The 16,979-nt window shown below is 39.1% G+C and overlaps 1 protein-coding gene across 16 annotated transcripts in view; it reads right to left on the reverse strand.

Annotated features, from left to right (window-relative positions):
* The window catches only part of Synrg (synergin gamma), an 83,526-nt gene that overhangs the window by 36,747 nt on the left and 29,800 nt on the right, over positions 1–16,979 (reverse strand). For all 16 annotated transcript variants that reach the window (XM_008848102.3, XM_008848106.3, XM_008848101.3 and 13 more), the window contains 5 exons: positions 13,910–14,106; positions 13,025–13,273; positions 11,592–11,725; positions 5,014–5,126; positions 4,756–4,818 (listed from right to left, as the gene is read on the reverse strand). In XM_008848102.3, coding sequence (XP_008846324.1) covers positions 4,756–4,818; positions 5,014–5,126; positions 11,592–11,725; positions 13,025–13,273; positions 13,910–14,106 — 756 coding nt within the window. The remainder of the gene's footprint in view (positions 1–4,755; positions 4,819–5,013; positions 5,127–11,591; positions 11,726–13,024; positions 13,274–13,909; positions 14,107–16,979) is intronic.

Genomic DNA, 16,979 nt, shown 5'->3' on the forward strand with positions numbered 1-16,979 from the left:
TGATATGGAAATAGGTAGGCACTGCTCTCAAGACTTTCTCCTCCTCTGGCCAGCCTGCCATGCACACATCAGAAGTGAAACAGATGCTGGTTTCTGAGAAAGGCATATTGTAATAGGGGCCCTTTAAAGATAAAACATGTTATATGGTTTAAGTTGGGCATGGTGGCACATGCCTTTAATCCCAGCACTTGGGAGGCAAAGGCAGGCAGAGGTCTGTGAGTTCAAGGCCAGCCTGGTCTACATAGTGAGTTCCAGGCCAGCTGGGACTACAGGGAGACCCTCTCTCTTGCTCAAAAAAAAAAATGTTATATGGTTTAAAACAAAATCAGAGGTATCAATGAAGTATTGTGAGAAGTCCTACATCTAATATTAAGGATGTATATCACTTTGAACAAATAGGCACTTTAAGTATCTCTAGATGTGTGTGTGGATGGCACACACCTATAATCTCAGAACTTGGGAAGCTGAGGCAGGTTTGAGGCCAATTTGGGATACACAGCAAGACCATGTCTCGAACAAACAAACAAACAAACAAAAAAAACCCCTCAATTAACTACACCAATAAAAACCAAAAACCAATCCAACTACTAGAGGCTAAGATTATAATTTAGTGTTCAATGGCAAAGCATATACATGGTACAACTACGGCCCTAGGTTCAATGCCCAGCGTGCATGTGCACATGTATACACACACACACAGAGAACCATTAGATATGATATAATGTGTGTATATAGTGGCAATAATTTGAAGAAAATTTTGGTTAAAATGTTTGAAAAAACAGGTACTTATTTGAAAAGCAAGTAAGTGCCCTGGCTAAGAGCACCTTAAAAATTTTTTTTAAAAATCTGTTATTAAGCCGGGCGTGGTAGCGCACGCCTTTAATCCCAGCACTTGGGCGGCAGAGGCAGGTGGATCGTTGTGAGTTCAAGGCCAGCCTGGTCTACATAGTGAGTTCAGGTCAGCGGGGACTACAGAGACACCCAGTCTCAAAAAGACAAAAAAAAAAAAATTGTTACTATTGTTAGGTGTGAATGTATGATGTGTACATGCAGAGATCAGAGGACAAGTCTGGAGAATGGGCTCACTCCTTCAGCCTTCATATGGATTCTGAGGTTCAAACTCAAGTCAGCAGGGTTTTCAGCAAGCTGAGCCATCTCCTGGGTCCTAAGAGCACTTAAAAAAAATTATTATTTTTATTTTATGTGTATGAGTGTTATGCCTGCATGTAGGTAAGTGCACCCATGTTGTGCAATGCCCACGGAGGACAGAAGAGGCTGTTGGATCCCTTGGAACTGGAGTTATGGACAGTTGTTAGCTGCTATGTGGGTGCTGGGATTCGAACCCGGGTCTTGCTGCAAGAACAGTCAGTGTTCTTAACCGCTGAGCCATCTCTCCAGCCCCCATAAGAGCACTTTTTAAAGAAACTTCTCCCTAAACTCTCTAACAAGTAAGTTGAATATTTCAGAAAAAGTCTGTGAGCATGTGGGCCTTTCTTGAAACCAATTATCTCACTGTTCTGATGAGTACCTTACTCTTTAAAGTCTGGAGCCATGATTATTACTGAGATTTCTAGTCTTCATTGTTATCTAGCCTTATCACTCACAATTACAATGTTAGGATCAGTTAATCTTAGTTTTCTCAGTGTCTGAGGGCCTACAATGAAATCCTCTAGGCTATACCAGCTAATGAAAACCAGAGATAGGCCAAATATCACTATCAACCATCACCCTTGCTTATTGTTTTAAAATATGACTGCCAGTTCTGGAGATAAAAATAAAAACTCCCCACTTTAATTTAATTTTATTTTTGATACATTTTGTTTGTGGCATTCTGGCTAGTCAGGAACCCACTAGGTAGACCAATCTGGCCTTGAACTTGTGGCACTCCTGCCTCTATCTTCTGAGTGCTGGGATTAGAGGCCTGTACCATTGTGCCCAGCTTCTCACCCATTCTTTTAAAATCTGTTTCCCCTAAAAAATGAAACATAGAAGCATATGAACCACAAAATGCACTTAAAACCAAAATCCAGTTCCTAAAATTGACAAAAAGTAATACAGACTTTAAATATAACATGATAATACCTTGATATACTAGATGAAGAACCACTGGAAACAATAGAATTGATTTTTTTCTTCTTAATCTGATAATGATTAGTAAAAGTCATCAAAATAAATCCATCTCATATTAGAGAAATTTTAGAAAGAAGAACAGCCTTCAGATTTCCTATAATTTGTGTTTTCAAGGCATAACACTAATAATATTAAAGTCAATCTCACAAATTGACAGGAAATACAAATGTAAAAATTACCCAAGAATTTTGGGCAAATATAACATTGATTAAATTTGCATCATTTCTGTAAATGAAAAGGTAATTAGTAGTCAATTTTATCACAGCCTAAACTTTTTCTTTTCTTTTTGTCGTTTTGGCTTTTTTAAAGCAGGGTGTCTAATAGTGTAGTCCAGGCTGACCTGGAACTCACTATATAGCCCAGGTTGGCCTTGAACTTGTGGCAATCCTCCTACCCCAGCCTCTTGAATTCTGGGAGTGCAGTCTTGAGCTATGACTCCCACCTCATGGACTAAACTTTTGATGTATTGTTTTGAAATACCTGTGAAATTGACAAGTTTTGCTTTTATTTAAAAAAAAAATCACCACAGCAAACTAAACTTACTGATGATGAATTGTATATTTTTCCATCAAAAATGTAAAATGGGTGAAAAGGTTAAAAGGAAATAAAAATAGGGGGTTATAACTTCAAAAACAAAGAGAGTAGTAATATTTAGCAAATAAGTTAGTTGGAGGTTGCCAGAGTTTTTGTGTCAGAAGGCATAGTGAACCTGCTATCTTATGGGTAGCTTTTTAGTTAACTTGTGAATTCTTGAAAGATATTCTTTTGATTTTTGTCACTTTTTAGGCCTTAAGAAAATCTCAAGGGATTATTTTTGCTGAAGCTTCAGTAAGAAGTACCCTTTCTTTATGCAGAAGATTCTCTCTCTACTTCAACTTCCAGCTTAAACTGCACAGGTAGAAATAGGCAACATTAAACTGTCACCAGAGCATAAGAAACTCATAGTTCTGAACACAGTATAATAAGATCCCTTATAAGTTCTAAGAGATGACATACCTTGTTGAAGTTAAGCCCTCTTTTCTATTTTTTTTTTTTTTGATGGGGGGAGGCTCAGAATTGCTAAGTAGCTAGGGGTGACCTTGAGCTCCTCATCCTCCTGCCTCTACTTTCCAAGTGCTGGGGGACAGGTAGGTACCACTGTACCTAACTCATAGTTTTTAAAAAAATGCATTGTAGGGGCTGGAGAGATGGTGCAGCAGTTAAGAGCTGACTGCTCTTGCAGAGGACTCGGGTTCAATTCCCAGTACCCACATGGCGGCTACAAACCATCCTCAACTCCAGTTCCAGGGGAATCCGAAGCCCCCTTCTTACCTCCACGGCATTGCACAACATGGGTGCACTCTCTCACATGCAGGCAATACACTCATACACATAAAATAAAAAAAATATATAAAAAATATATAAAAACAAATTTTTAAACATTTACAGTTATTTACTTATTTAATGTGTGTTCATAATGGGTGTTCACATTCATATGCACATGGGCACGTACATGCCATGGAAGTCAGAGGACAAGCTTCAGGAGATCTACCATGTGGGCTCTGGGGATTGGACTCTGGTTGTCTGATTTGGCAGCAAGTGTCCTTTCCTACTAAGCCATCTTGCCAGCCCTAGTGCTGTTTTGAATAATGTTACTCTGCAATGTTTTCTTTCCAAATGATGAATGAGAAACAAAGAAAACAAAAATTAAAACAAAAATGATGCCAAGTACCATACCAGGAACCGTGAATAGTTCCTATTGAACATTATAATGAAAGTAGTCATGGCTGTCCATTTGCTTCAGGAATCTAACTTGGATTTCCAGAATTCCAGGGAAAGAAAATGCATTATTTTCAGAGGAAACTGCATTGATTGGACATCCCTGTATTTTAGAAATAACACCCAATAACTGAGCCACATTTGCCTTGTTGGAATTTCCAAGGCCACATATACAAAAATTATCCATCTTCCACAAGATAATACCCTGCTCAGAAACTACCACGATACTTATTAAACATTGTAGTAACCATTCAGAATCTCTAAGTTTAAATATTTGCAGCCTGAATATCTATCACAAAAATTATTACTATGCCATATAATAATCTGTTTAAAATTTTTTTGAGCTGGGTGTGGTGGCGCACACCTGTAATCCCAGCACTTGGGAGGCAGAGGCAGGTGGATCTCTGTGAGTTCAAGGCCAGCCTGGTCTACATAGTGAGTTCCAGGACAGCTGGGGATACAGGGAGACCCTGCTTCAAAAAGACCGAAAAAAAAATTTTTTTTTTTTGAGACAGGGCCTCTCTATGTATGTAGCCCAGGCTGACCTAGAAATACCTATGTAGGCCAGGTTGGCCTTGAATTTGTGGCAATCCTCCTGCCTTTGTCCCCCAATTGCTGGGATTACAGCTGTGTGTTATCATAGTTTGCCATACTGTTTTAGACATTTTGGGTTTTTTTTGTCCCCTAAAAACATATACACAATAAAATAAATATTCAGGAATGTCACTAAAAGAACCACACAAAAAAAAAATCTTTTAGGGTTGGAGAGATAGTTTGGTGGAAGAGCACTAGTCTAGCAAGCCCCAAGGCCCTGGCTTCTATCCCCAACATGACAAAAGGGAAGAAAAAAACAGAATTAAAACTTACCTAAAGGTTTATTCTCTGTGGTCTGCTCAAGTTCCCGGAAAGCACTGTATTTATCAGCAGACTCTATGACAGAAAGACAAAAACTGTTACAGTGGGGAGTCTTGAGATCACAGCCAAAGGAAGGCAGGTGATTGGGTTAAGCAAACATTTAACACGTGAAACAGTGTTTTACATGATTAATATAAAAACCTAATGCTTAAAGATTTAAACAATTTAACTAAATGTTACAGTCACAGATTTATCTACACACTGATTTACCTCCAAATGGAACAGCATTTTCAGAGGGTTTGTCAGCTGAAATTCCTTTAAACACTGCATATTTATCCTTTGAAGCTTTAGTTCCAGGAAGTGGTATCAACAAAGATGGAGCACTAAAAGGAAACGGAAACATGTCTTATGAAGCAGAACACTAAGTCCCCCCTCATAATCAAATAGGGGCTTAGAACACAGCCAATGGTTAAAATTCACATTCTCTCCTTTTTCTTTTCTTTTTTAGATTAAAAAATACACACACACACACACACACACACACACACACACACACATATTTTGGTCTTTTTGAGACAGGGTCTTCCTGTAGCCCCAGCTGCCCTGAAACTCACTATGTAGACCAGGCTGGCCTTGAACTCACAGAGATCTGCCTGCCTCTGCCTCCCGAGTGCTGGGATTAAAGGCGTGCGCCACCATGCCCGGCTGATCAAAAATATTTTTAAAAATTTGTGTGTGTGTGTGTGTGTGTGTGTGTGTGTGTGTGTGACACATGGGTGTTTATGTGCCCCTGGAAGCCAGAAGAAGGTGTTAGATCCCCTGGAGTTACAGTTATGAGTTATCAATTTGAGTAGTAAAAATTGAATTCTGGTCCTCAGGAGAAGCAGTAAGCACTCAACTACTGAGCCATCTCTTCTGGACTGGTGAGATAGCTTGGTTGCTAAAGGCACTTGCTGCCAAGCCTGAGTTCATTCCTGGGGTCCACATAGTGGAAGGGGAGAATCAGCTCACCAACATGGTCCTCTGACTTCCACACACATGCTATGCCATGCACACACCCCTCATCATCACCACACAAAAAAAGAAATCATGTAATGAAAAATGATTTTTTAAGAGAAAAAGTGTTGCATGTAACCCTCATGTAGCTGAGAGGAAAGCGTGAATTTTGGAGCCTCTTGCCTCCACCTCCTGAGTACTGAGACTATAAGTTCACGCTAGGGATTGAACCCAGGGCTTCATGCATGCCAGGCCATGTAATCTACCAACTGAACTACATCCCAGACCTATGGCTCTCTGCTTTAAAAGTTTTTATGCACATCATAAATGACTAAAAACAATGTCTTTTTTCTTAAAAACAAATATTAACACTCAAGTAATAAAAATACTGAGGAGGGATGAGATCTACAATGATGATCTAAGCAGCTCTTTTTTTTTTGTCTTTTTGAAGCAGGGTCTCCCTGTAGCCCCAGCTGTCCTGGAACTCACTATGTGGCAGGCTGTCCTTGAACTCACAGAGATCTGCCTGCCTCTGCCTCCCCAGTGCTGGGATTAAAGGCTCCACCACACCCGGCTAAGCAGCTCTTTAAGCCACAATAATGACTAGAATGGCACTGGACATACATCACTAAAGAATGGTGACCTCATGTAATTTAAACTTACAGTTTATAAAAACCTAACACTGAATTCCCTCAAATATGTATACTCAATATTTTAAAATAAATTACAACCACCCTTAATTTAAAGAATTCTCCAAAATGGATTCAAGGTTCAGAGGTAGAAGAGTTAAGATAAAAATCTACTTATGAAATGTTGTTCAAACCAAGATGTAAGTTCTTTTTTTGATCATTCTCATGTCTTACATCTGACAGGCAGCCCTGAGTTAATACAACTTGCATTTTTACAAGGATCACATCAGTGTTCCAGAAGCTATCTTTGTAGCAAAATAACAGTCACTTCACAATTAGATAAAGATACTTCTGCCTGTGGACATAGTTTTTTTTTTTAAACTAATGGAGAAATAGTGTAATGAGTGGCATCTGCGTGGGTAATTCTTGGAAGGCGTAAAGCATACTATAAAAGCACTGCTTTTTTTCTCTTATCAGACCCAGGCAGCTCCCAGCAAGAACAGCCTTTACATATGAATGACTACATTCTGCCACCAGCCTGGTGTCATTTAATACCACACAGTACAAGTTATAGAAATGAATTTCTATGGAGTTCTTTGCCCTGGAGCAAAAACCTTTCCACAGCCATTTAAATCTCCTTATCAGTGGCCTACTAGCAAGGTAAAAACCAGACAGCCCAGATGCAAGGTAATGGGGGTCCAAGTGCTGCAAGACTTAGACCATCAAATATTAAAATTTCATATCACTACCATATAACTGCTACATATCAGATCTTGACAAGCATAATAGGTTACCATCTAGAGAAATAGGTGGATGTTTTTAAAGTTCCAAAAATAATTAAGCTACAGCTCACTGACCAGAATGTTCAAAGAATAAAGGTAATCAGTGTCTAAGGGAATAAAAAGTTCAAACAGCTGGATGGCCTGTTGGTTTTTCATAACTCTCTGATTTTAGGAATGGTCTTTTTGAAGCTCTGTGGTAAAATCTTTCTACTAAATGTGACATTTAATTCAATATAATTAATTTTAAAATTATATTTACAGACAAAATAGAGAATCTTCAGGGTAATGAAACAGTGTGGATTGAAATCAACAAAATAAAGTTCCATTCAAAAAGGGTTGATGCTGGACATGGTGGCGCATGCCTTTAATCCCAGCACTTGGGAGGCAGAGGCAGGCGGATCGTTGTGAGTTTGAGGCCAGCCTGGTCTACATAGTGAGTTCCAGGACAGCTGGGGCTACAGGGAGACCCTGTCTCAAAAAGACCAAAAAAAAAAAGGGTTGACTCAGACTAATTTTATGCACACTGCAAATCAATGTTTCATTCCAGTTCTTTCTCTGAGGTTATTATTTTTTTTTAAAGAAGACTGTAATCACCATGGACATGTTTATGCCCACTAATATATAGCACTTATATCTGTTTTAAAGATGAAAACAGTCATTTCTACTCTTTAAAGAAAGTACTTAAGGGAGAGAAGCATATTGTTTCAAAACAAGAATCTATTGAAAGGCAAGACTAAGAGTCTGTAATCAGAAACCATTTGTTTTTTTCTTAAGTGAATCCATTTATGTTTTACAGTCATTCTATCTGGCTGTAGTAGATAGCTTTGCTTAGTTGCTCCCTCTGTTAAATGCAAACATTTATAAAGAAACACTTAGTTCTCAGCAAAATAAAACTAACTAGCCCTAAGGTTAAGGCCCCTATGCCTTAACCTTTAACTTTAAAAAGTGTTCCTGTTTCAGTGTTCCAGGTCTGTGCCAGTGGCTAGCCTAGGCTCCCCAGTGCCCCCCACCCCAAGCATTTTCTAAACAGACTAGATATGTAGCTTTCAAGCCTGGGGAGCAGGCTCAGCTGCTCTTTCTCCTCTGACTCTAACATTGGCTGAGTTGGACCAGTGTGTCAGATAACACAGTGCTCAGTGCTGCCACTCTATAAACCTGGGGTGCTTCTCACGGCTCACAGAGGTGAAGGGATCCCTACAGCCCCAGGCAGCAAGAAGATGTTTTACAGATTTCACCACAATCACAAGGCTTCCCACACCTGGGGCTTCCTTTGACTACTATCATTCTCTTAGTAACAGTGCTCTCTGTTAGTCATGGCCATGCCATCCTACGAAGCTCCTCCATTCTAGTTAAACAAGGACAAATGCAGAACTAAGATAACTTGTTTTCACCCCATCGACCTCCAATAATGACTGGCCAGAAGAGATGTTTATCAATTACCTGACATTCTTTTACACACCACTCATTTTATTTCCTTAGCTACCCCTAGCAACAGCCAACTGTAGGCCAGAAAAGGGAAAAATTTCAGTCCCTTTTCCACTTTCCATTTTCTGCCATAACTACCCCAGCCTGTAAGTGGATGGCAGGCTCTCTGGTTTCTTGGACGAGAGCCCTCTCCTCCTCAGGCATCTTCTTGGATAAAGTATGTGCTGTGCTAGGCTGTCTTTCCTTCTCACCGACCTTACACCGCCCCCGGCCCCGTCTACTAACACTTTACTTGCCTTCTCATCTTTTCTGACAAATAATGTCCATTTGCTGCTTAAAAATATGCCCAAAGTGAACTCCATAGGCTTAGCTATTCATATCATGACTTAACAAATAAACCCATAATATGGCATATGGATTATGTTATGCTAGAATTCACACACAGATGTGTGAGTCCGTTGTATAAAATGGCATATTTGCTTATAATCCACTTGCATCCTTCTATACACTGTAAAACATCTCTGAACTAATTACAATACCTAATACACTATAAAGATTATGCACATAGTTGTTATGCAGTGTTGTCTAGGGAATAAAGAAAGCAAATTTTTCAGTAGATACATGATTTTTTTTCTGAATATTTTCTACCTGAATGAATCTAAGGAGTCAAAAGAGAAGGAGGGCAGACTATGTGAGTCATAAAAGAGCTTTAAAAGACAATGTAAATACCCATATGAAACTTCCCTTTGTTATAGCAGCAACTATGGTTTTTGGTCTCTATTTCTCATACTTTGCCCCAGTAATAGCATGAAGTAATGTTGAGTAAACATGTGGTGAATAAATTCATGAACAATGAGTGTGGACTTTTAGATATAAACAAAACATTTCCATTCAAGGAAAACATGAAGGTAATCAAATCAGAACTATAAAAGGAACACGGCTGTATGTGAAAATAAATGATGACATGGAGACAATGCCATAAAATATTGCTCACAGCAGTCAGGCATGGTGGCACACACCTGTAATCCCAGCACTTGGAAGGTACAGACAAGATGGTTATGAGTTCAAGGCCACTCTGGTCTACATAGCAAGTTCTAGGACAGTAGGGCTACATAGCAAACCTTGTCTCAAAACACATAACACACAAAACAAACAAACCAAACCAAGCCAACCAACCAATCCACCAACATCCCCCCCGCCCTCCCCTAAAAAAAGCCTGCCAATAGTCCACAGATCTCAGATCTGGCTACCATTTTAAAACTTTTACCCACAAATTTTAACTTCATTTACTGACGGAGTTTCCCCTGAGAAATAAACCACCCATTTGACGGACTCAGCCTATACTCCACATACAATAATATATTCATTCAACAATTATATATGGGCTAAGCACTACATATTGGAAACCATCAAGTAAGCCAGTAATTATAACTACAATTAGAAAAGGAGAGACCTTAACTCATCTTGGAGGTAGGGACTGTGGGAGGAGCTAGGAAAAATTCCTGTATTAGGTGGCTTTTGAAATGAGTTTTGAATTACCTATAGAAAGAAAAGATAAGGTTTTCCAGGTTGAAGGATAGAGAAGATACAAGAGAGTGGTCAGAGTCGAGTTCCCCTGACAAGTCAGAGTGGACACTGTACGGAGAGGCTGGAGCAAGATTGCACAGGCTTTTTCACACCAAGAGAAGAAGACAAAGTTGAAGATGGCAAAGGTAAGAGGACACAGTGAAAAATAAATGACATGCTTCTAGCTTGGTGACTGGACAGTGACAGCATGGGCTGAAGAAGATGATGGTGATTGACAAGTACTTGTCTTTCAGCAGGAAAATATTTGATTTTATTCAGTAAATTTGAGATGTCTTGAGTCATTCAGATAAGAATGTCCGACAGTGCACCTAAATTTTGTTTAAAGGAAGAGCTGGGTAGACATAGGATGCTTTGTCTTAGAGGCTAATGACACGTGCTGGTGTTACAATACTGGACACTGCGATAAAGCCACATCCTGCATGTTTCTTTTAGATGCTGCTTGCATGTGTTTGCTGTATTGGTTTTTGTTACTGCTTGCTTTTGTTTTTGGAGACAGGGTCTCACACTGTAGCCCAGACTGGCCCCTTGTGTTGATCCTCCTAGGTGTGTGTCACCATGCCCAGCTGTATCTGATATATTCTTGGAAACAGAAGACTTGTCTCTCTCTTTCTGATCTGTAATTCTCTATCCCTGTATCTTTAGTTGTTAGTGTTATGCAGGGAAGTGCTGACTGGTTAAAATGGAAGCAATGATACAGATTGTACAAACAAGAATGTCAAAGACATACAGTGTGTGTTCTGACAGAAACAACTTTCAAAAATAAAACCAAATAAAGTCTTATTGTGTATTCAGTCTGGTATTCCACTCATTGGAAGAAGTATCCAAAGAGAGAAAAAAGGGGCAGGGAGGAAGGACAAGCTATTGACAAGGTACTGACTGAATCAATTACCATTCCTAAAGGTTAAGCTAGTACCTAAAACCATAGTGAAATGTTTATGCATCCCTATGCAAGCAAACAGAAATGTGGAGGTCTCAAAGTCATTGATATAAAAAACAACATGCATAATTAAAATTTAGAGGTCTGAATTTTATGGTTTTTGTGGAAAATCAGAAGTATATTATATTATAGAATATAAAACTATATAATCCTGCTTCAAACTTGATTCAACAGCTGAAGGCTGGGTCTAATAAAAAGAGCATGAGGCCAGGGCAACACGGGCATCCAGCTACTGTAAGTTAGGTGAAGGAAGAAGCATGACAAGCAGGTAAGAACTGGGGGAAGCGGGGGAGACCAAGTTCAAGGTGGACAAAGAGCAGGGAACTCAAAGGGTGAAGGCATGAAGGAACAGGCCACAGTCAATGGGAAGACTAGACCAATAAGATTAGAATGGCTCTTACGACACGAAACTGTTGCTTTTAGACTTCTTACTATGGATGCCCCTTCCTTAATGATGAAAGACAACGTTAAATATATTCAACTCATTTCTACCTGTTTCCATGCTGGGAATTATTTGTTTTTGAGGAAGGAGGCACCTCTTGGAAGTCAGTGAACGAGTCATCAAGGGATCCTGACTTAGAAGCATCTTGAAATTCCTGGAAGTCATCCTCTTCTGTCTTTCCCACCTAGATTTAGATATTTACAGAGGCAAGATAGTTACACAAAAAGCATTCAACCGACAAACACCTCCTCTCCCAGTATAAACCCTTTAAGACATAAAATTAAATGAGGTATTAACCTTTAAAAAAGATCTCCATTTCATTATTAAAATACACAGTTTCATACAGAAAAATTCATTTTTAATGCAATTGACACTAAGATGTTTGCACATGCGTTTCTAATCTCTATATATCTGATTATTACTAGTCACAGTCGGTTGTAATCTATGTAATTTTTAAAAGTAGCTGAATCACATTTATTGGATTACTGACAGCCTATAAGTTACAAATGTGCTAGAGTCCCTCATTACTAGTCACACACATTTGAAGCAGACGCTGGCTCCTGGGCTCACACTACAGAGAAATGTACTGCTCATGGTACATTTGTTTTATGGAACAAGCCTACACTATACTGTCAGTACTTGAAAAAAAAAAAAAGTCATTACCTAGCACAGTTTTCCTTCCATGAGGTAAATGCAGTTCTAATTCATTCATTTTAATGATTACTTTAACACTGTGTGGATGAACTGAAATCTACTTAACCTTTTTCTTTGTGATGAACAATTCAGCTATTTCTAATGTTTTATTTTAACAAACAATGCTACAGCTAATATCTTGAACACCTCTGCTGAATTCAATGACTATCTTTGGGAGATGGATTCCTAATAGTCTGACTGTTAGACAGAAGACATGAGCATGTAGAATTCAGACAGTCTGCCTTTCAAAACAGTTGATGGTTGTACTAATAAACCTATAAGGATATTAGTCACTTTTCTCCTACATTTTCACTGACACTAAATATTTATAAATTTTTTAAAAAAGCTTTCTTGAGGAGTGAGAAATTTAAATCTCTCTGTCTCTGTCTCTCTCTCTCTCCGTGTGTGTATGTGTTGTATGTTCATGTTCATGTAGGTGTGTGCATGTGTATGTGGAAGCCAGAGGTCAACAATTCCTCAATTGCTCCACCTTATCAAATACTTGAACTCTCAAGAAATACCCTCATGTTTTTAAAGAATAAAAAATTAAATTTTCCATTATCTTAATACTTAAACTTTTTTACTTTTTGCAGAGCTGGGGATCAGACTCAGGACCTTGAGCATCCTAGGCAAGAGCTCACCACTGAGCTACACCCTCAGCCTCACTACGTTTTATTTTTAAATTTTCACACGGTGTCTACTGTAATCCAGTAGAATAAATTCCCAGAAGGAAAGCTGGCCAGCTGCACTTGCAGGGGTTATCTGACATACACAGAGCTTCTCCATTTACCTGTTTTGCTGGGTAAGATGGCATGAAGCCACTGGAAGCTGGGGCTGCAGCTCCACCCACTGGTCCAACAAGGTTAATGCCCATGACTGGCTGTCCAAGGCTGAGGGGCATGGACCCTGAAGGGCCAGAGGGCATCACAGTCGGCTGGCTCACTGGGGTAGGCAGAGTCATAGAAAAGCCACTTAACGTTGGAATGGGAGCTGCTGGGAACTGATTCAAAGCATCAGGACTCATGGCAGGAACACCCCTCTATACAGAACAGGAGGAAAATGGAAACATTTTAGGGGACCATAGTCAAAATAGTCAAAATCTGTTAAAGAGAGATCTAAATATTCCTAGTGTTGCCCTCTCTTTTCCTGATTCCATCAAGCTGACAGAAGGAAAAGTAACAAGGATAATGCAACAAGCTGAAACGACTGCTCTGTTCTTTTAAATATTTATTTAACAAGGTCATCCTTCATGCAGTAAACATACATCTATTTCATTCATTTAAAGCATCCTAATCTAAAGCATGCAAACTTAATACTTAGCAAAGGCAAGGTCAGCACATCAATTGTAACATTTTTGCTGGTAAGTTTGGTTATGCTATAATCAAACAACTTAACCTACTCTCAATCAAAAAAGTTATTACTATATTGAGTCTACTTTAAGGAATTCTAAGCAAGGACAGAAACTGATTTCATCTATTACTAACCTTTTCTTTTAAACAAAGGGATAAACTGTTTAGTATGTACATTAATTAAACCATACATTTTTGAAATATTGTCTCACAAGTGATCTTAATTTTATGTACAAGGGAATCTACAAGGTTGTGGTGAAAAATGATTTACACTCTTTCAGTTTGTATTAAGGCTCATTTGATCTCATGTGAGACACGTTGTCTACCTGCGTTACTGCTATCATGGCGAGAACAGTGTAAAGCTCTTCTTTAGTGAGTTTGCCAGGTGTAGTTCGATTGGCCAAGGCCCATATCTGTCCAAGAGTTTCCCTGGGAAGTCCAGATGACATCAGAATGGGATAAAGTTTAGCAGTATCTATTCCAGTTGGAGTCACTGTGGTTTCTAAAATTTTCTTATAGGTATCTATTAAAGGAAAGACCAGATTACAAATGCAAATACTTGTAGGTGATTGGTTTTTTGTTGTTGTTGTTTTCATTCTGGTATATAAGAATAATCTTAAATTGAATTTCTTTATACAGCCAGTAGATGGTTCAGTGGGAAAGGCTCCTGCTGCCAAGCCTGATAATGTTTCAACTCCTGGGACTCACATGGCAGAAGCAGAGAACTGATTTCCACAAGTTGTTCTCTGACTTCAAGATACACACTATGTCACACAAACCCACACACATGCACATGCACACACATATGCACAGAAAGTAAAAATGTAATACAAATTTTAAAAATTGCTTTAATAGAACTGAAGGGTCTAAACTGCTATAAAGAAATTAAAATGGAAGATGAATGTTGTGACTCATTTCTGTAATCCCAGAGTTTGTGAGGCTGAGGCAGGACGATTGCTGAGAGTTTGAGGCCAGCCTGGGTTACACAGTAAATTCTGGACCAGTCTAGGCTATAGGATGAGACCCTGTCTAAAAAACATAAAATTTCCAGTGGGATTTTCTAGCAGTCAGGATTTAGAGATGAGAAGAGAGGTGGGAGTTTATTCTTGATGATTTAGGGATGAGGTAAGATAAAATCTTTTAAAACAGTAGAAGATTATAATAGTACTTTTAGCTTTATCTGCTTTCTGGATAAAAGCAATAAACAAATGAAAGTGGTATAAGTAAAAAGTCTTGGACTTTAAAAGTGGCAGAGTGATGGGCTGGAGAGATGGCTCAGCAGTTAAGAGCACTGGGTGCTCTTGCAGAGGACCTGGGTTCTCCAATTCTCAGCACCCACATGGCAGCTAACAATCATCCATAACTCCAGTTCCAGGGGATCTGATACCCTCTTCTGACCTCTATGGGCATTGCACAACACGGGTGCACCTACCTGCATGCAGGCAATACACTCATACACATAAAATTAAAAAAATAAATAAAATTTGAAAAGTGGCAGAGTGGTTAGAGCAAGAAGAGTCTGGCAACAGCAATAGGAAGCAAGAATTATACCCATACCACCTTTCTCTTGGTCCAAAGACTACATTAGGAAAAATCCTACTAGAGGAGATGCTTTGGACATGCAGTCTTCAGGGAATGACTTGGCTGTAGTTAAAGTAAGGAAACAGAGCTAATGCTTAATAAAAGGAGGGACTATTGGTGAGTTTTTCACAGTAACATGGGTTTTGCAAAGGACAAAGCCAGAGACAAGGCTGTCAATAAGGAATGCCAATATCACAAGGGACATTCTTGCACTAAACAACTCTTTGCTCTTTATTTGAAATGAAAAACTTAATGAGTTACCCTATATGTTGTTGCAAAGGAAAGTAACGGCCAAAGAGATGCTCAGCAGGTAAGGGCACTTGCCACCGAGCCTGACAACCTGAATTCCATCCCCAGAATCCATATAGCAGAAGGAGAGATCTGACTCCTAAAAGTTGTTCTCTGGCCTCCACATGTATACAGTGGTATACACACACACACACACACACACACACACACACGCAAAATAAATGTGAAAAAAAAGAAAGAAAATGAAGTTGAGCAGGGCTAAAGCAGATAGAAAAATGTTTAAAGCAAACACTTTATATCTAGGCTTATAATTTCAAGTTAGTAGGCTGGCCATAAGAATACATTTTGACAACTGGGTGTGGTGGCGCACACTCCTTTAATCCCAGCACTCAGGAAGCAGAGGCAGGCAGATCTCTGTGAGTTTGAGGCCAGAGTGGTCTACATAGTGAGTTCCAGGCTAGCTGGGGCTGCAGGGAGACCCTGTCTCAAAAAGACCAAAACAAAACCAAAAAAAAAATTAAAGCATTTTGACTAGGAAAGTGTGCATGCACGCACATTTGGAAAAATGAAAGAAAAAGATATGAAACTGGCTGAAAATAGATAAAACTTAAAAATATACTAAGAGCTAGTTTTTGTTTTGTTTGAAGAAAAAGAGGAAGGGGACGAAACAAAAATGAATAGCTGAAGTCCCATATGGTTGAGGGGAGGGGAGATGACAATTAGCCTTTTAATTTGAGGTTATGTAATTATGATGTAGGCATTACTGATTTCTTCCAGAAAGATGTTCTGCTATAGAAATCTTTTTTTTTTTTTTTTTTTTTTGGTGTTTTTGAGACAGGGCCTCCCTGTAGCCCCAGCTAGCCTGGAACTTGTTATATAGACCATGCTGGCTTCAAACGTACTTGCCTCTGCTTCCTGAGTGCTGAGATTAAAGATGTGCATCACCACACCTGGCTCTGCTATAGAAATGTTATATCAAGTTTTATTTACTCATGTGTAGAAAAAAAAAATATATATATATATGAGAATTCCTAAAATTTAAGAATACTAGTATAATACTTATTGGGTTATTAATAATCTTTGTTTTGTGTGTTTTTCTTTCTTAAAAAATTTAGTAGGTGCCCCTGTTATATTTCTTGTGTGTGTAGGGGGTTGTGGGTGTGTGTGTGATATGTATGTGTAGAGGTCCAAGGACAACCTTGGATGTCAGTCCTCACCCTCTACCTTGTTCTGGGAAGGGTCTTTTGTTCACCTCTGTGTATTCCAGGCTAGCTGGCCCATGAGCTACCTCCCAGCACACCACAGCTGTGCTGGGATTACAGTCAGCCACACCACCTATGTCCAGCTTTTATGTGGATTCTGGGGATTTGAATTCTGCTCTTTAAGCATGTGCAGAAGCACTTTATCCACTGGGCCATCCCTAGCCCTGTGTTTTTTTTTTTTTTGTTTTTTTGAGACAGGATCTCACCATGTAGCCCTGGCTGGCCTGGAAAAGTTATTAATAATCTTTGAAGTAAATATTTGATAATGTCATCTTTTAAACCATGATAACTCTAAGAAAGTTTT

Source organism: Nannospalax galili, unplaced genomic scaffold (assembly GCF_000622305.1).
Source record: "Nannospalax galili isolate Female #2095 unplaced genomic scaffold, S.galili_v1.0 scaffold363, whole genome shotgun sequence".
NCBI classification, from domain to species: domain Eukaryota; kingdom Metazoa; phylum Chordata; class Mammalia; order Rodentia; family Spalacidae; genus Nannospalax; species Nannospalax galili.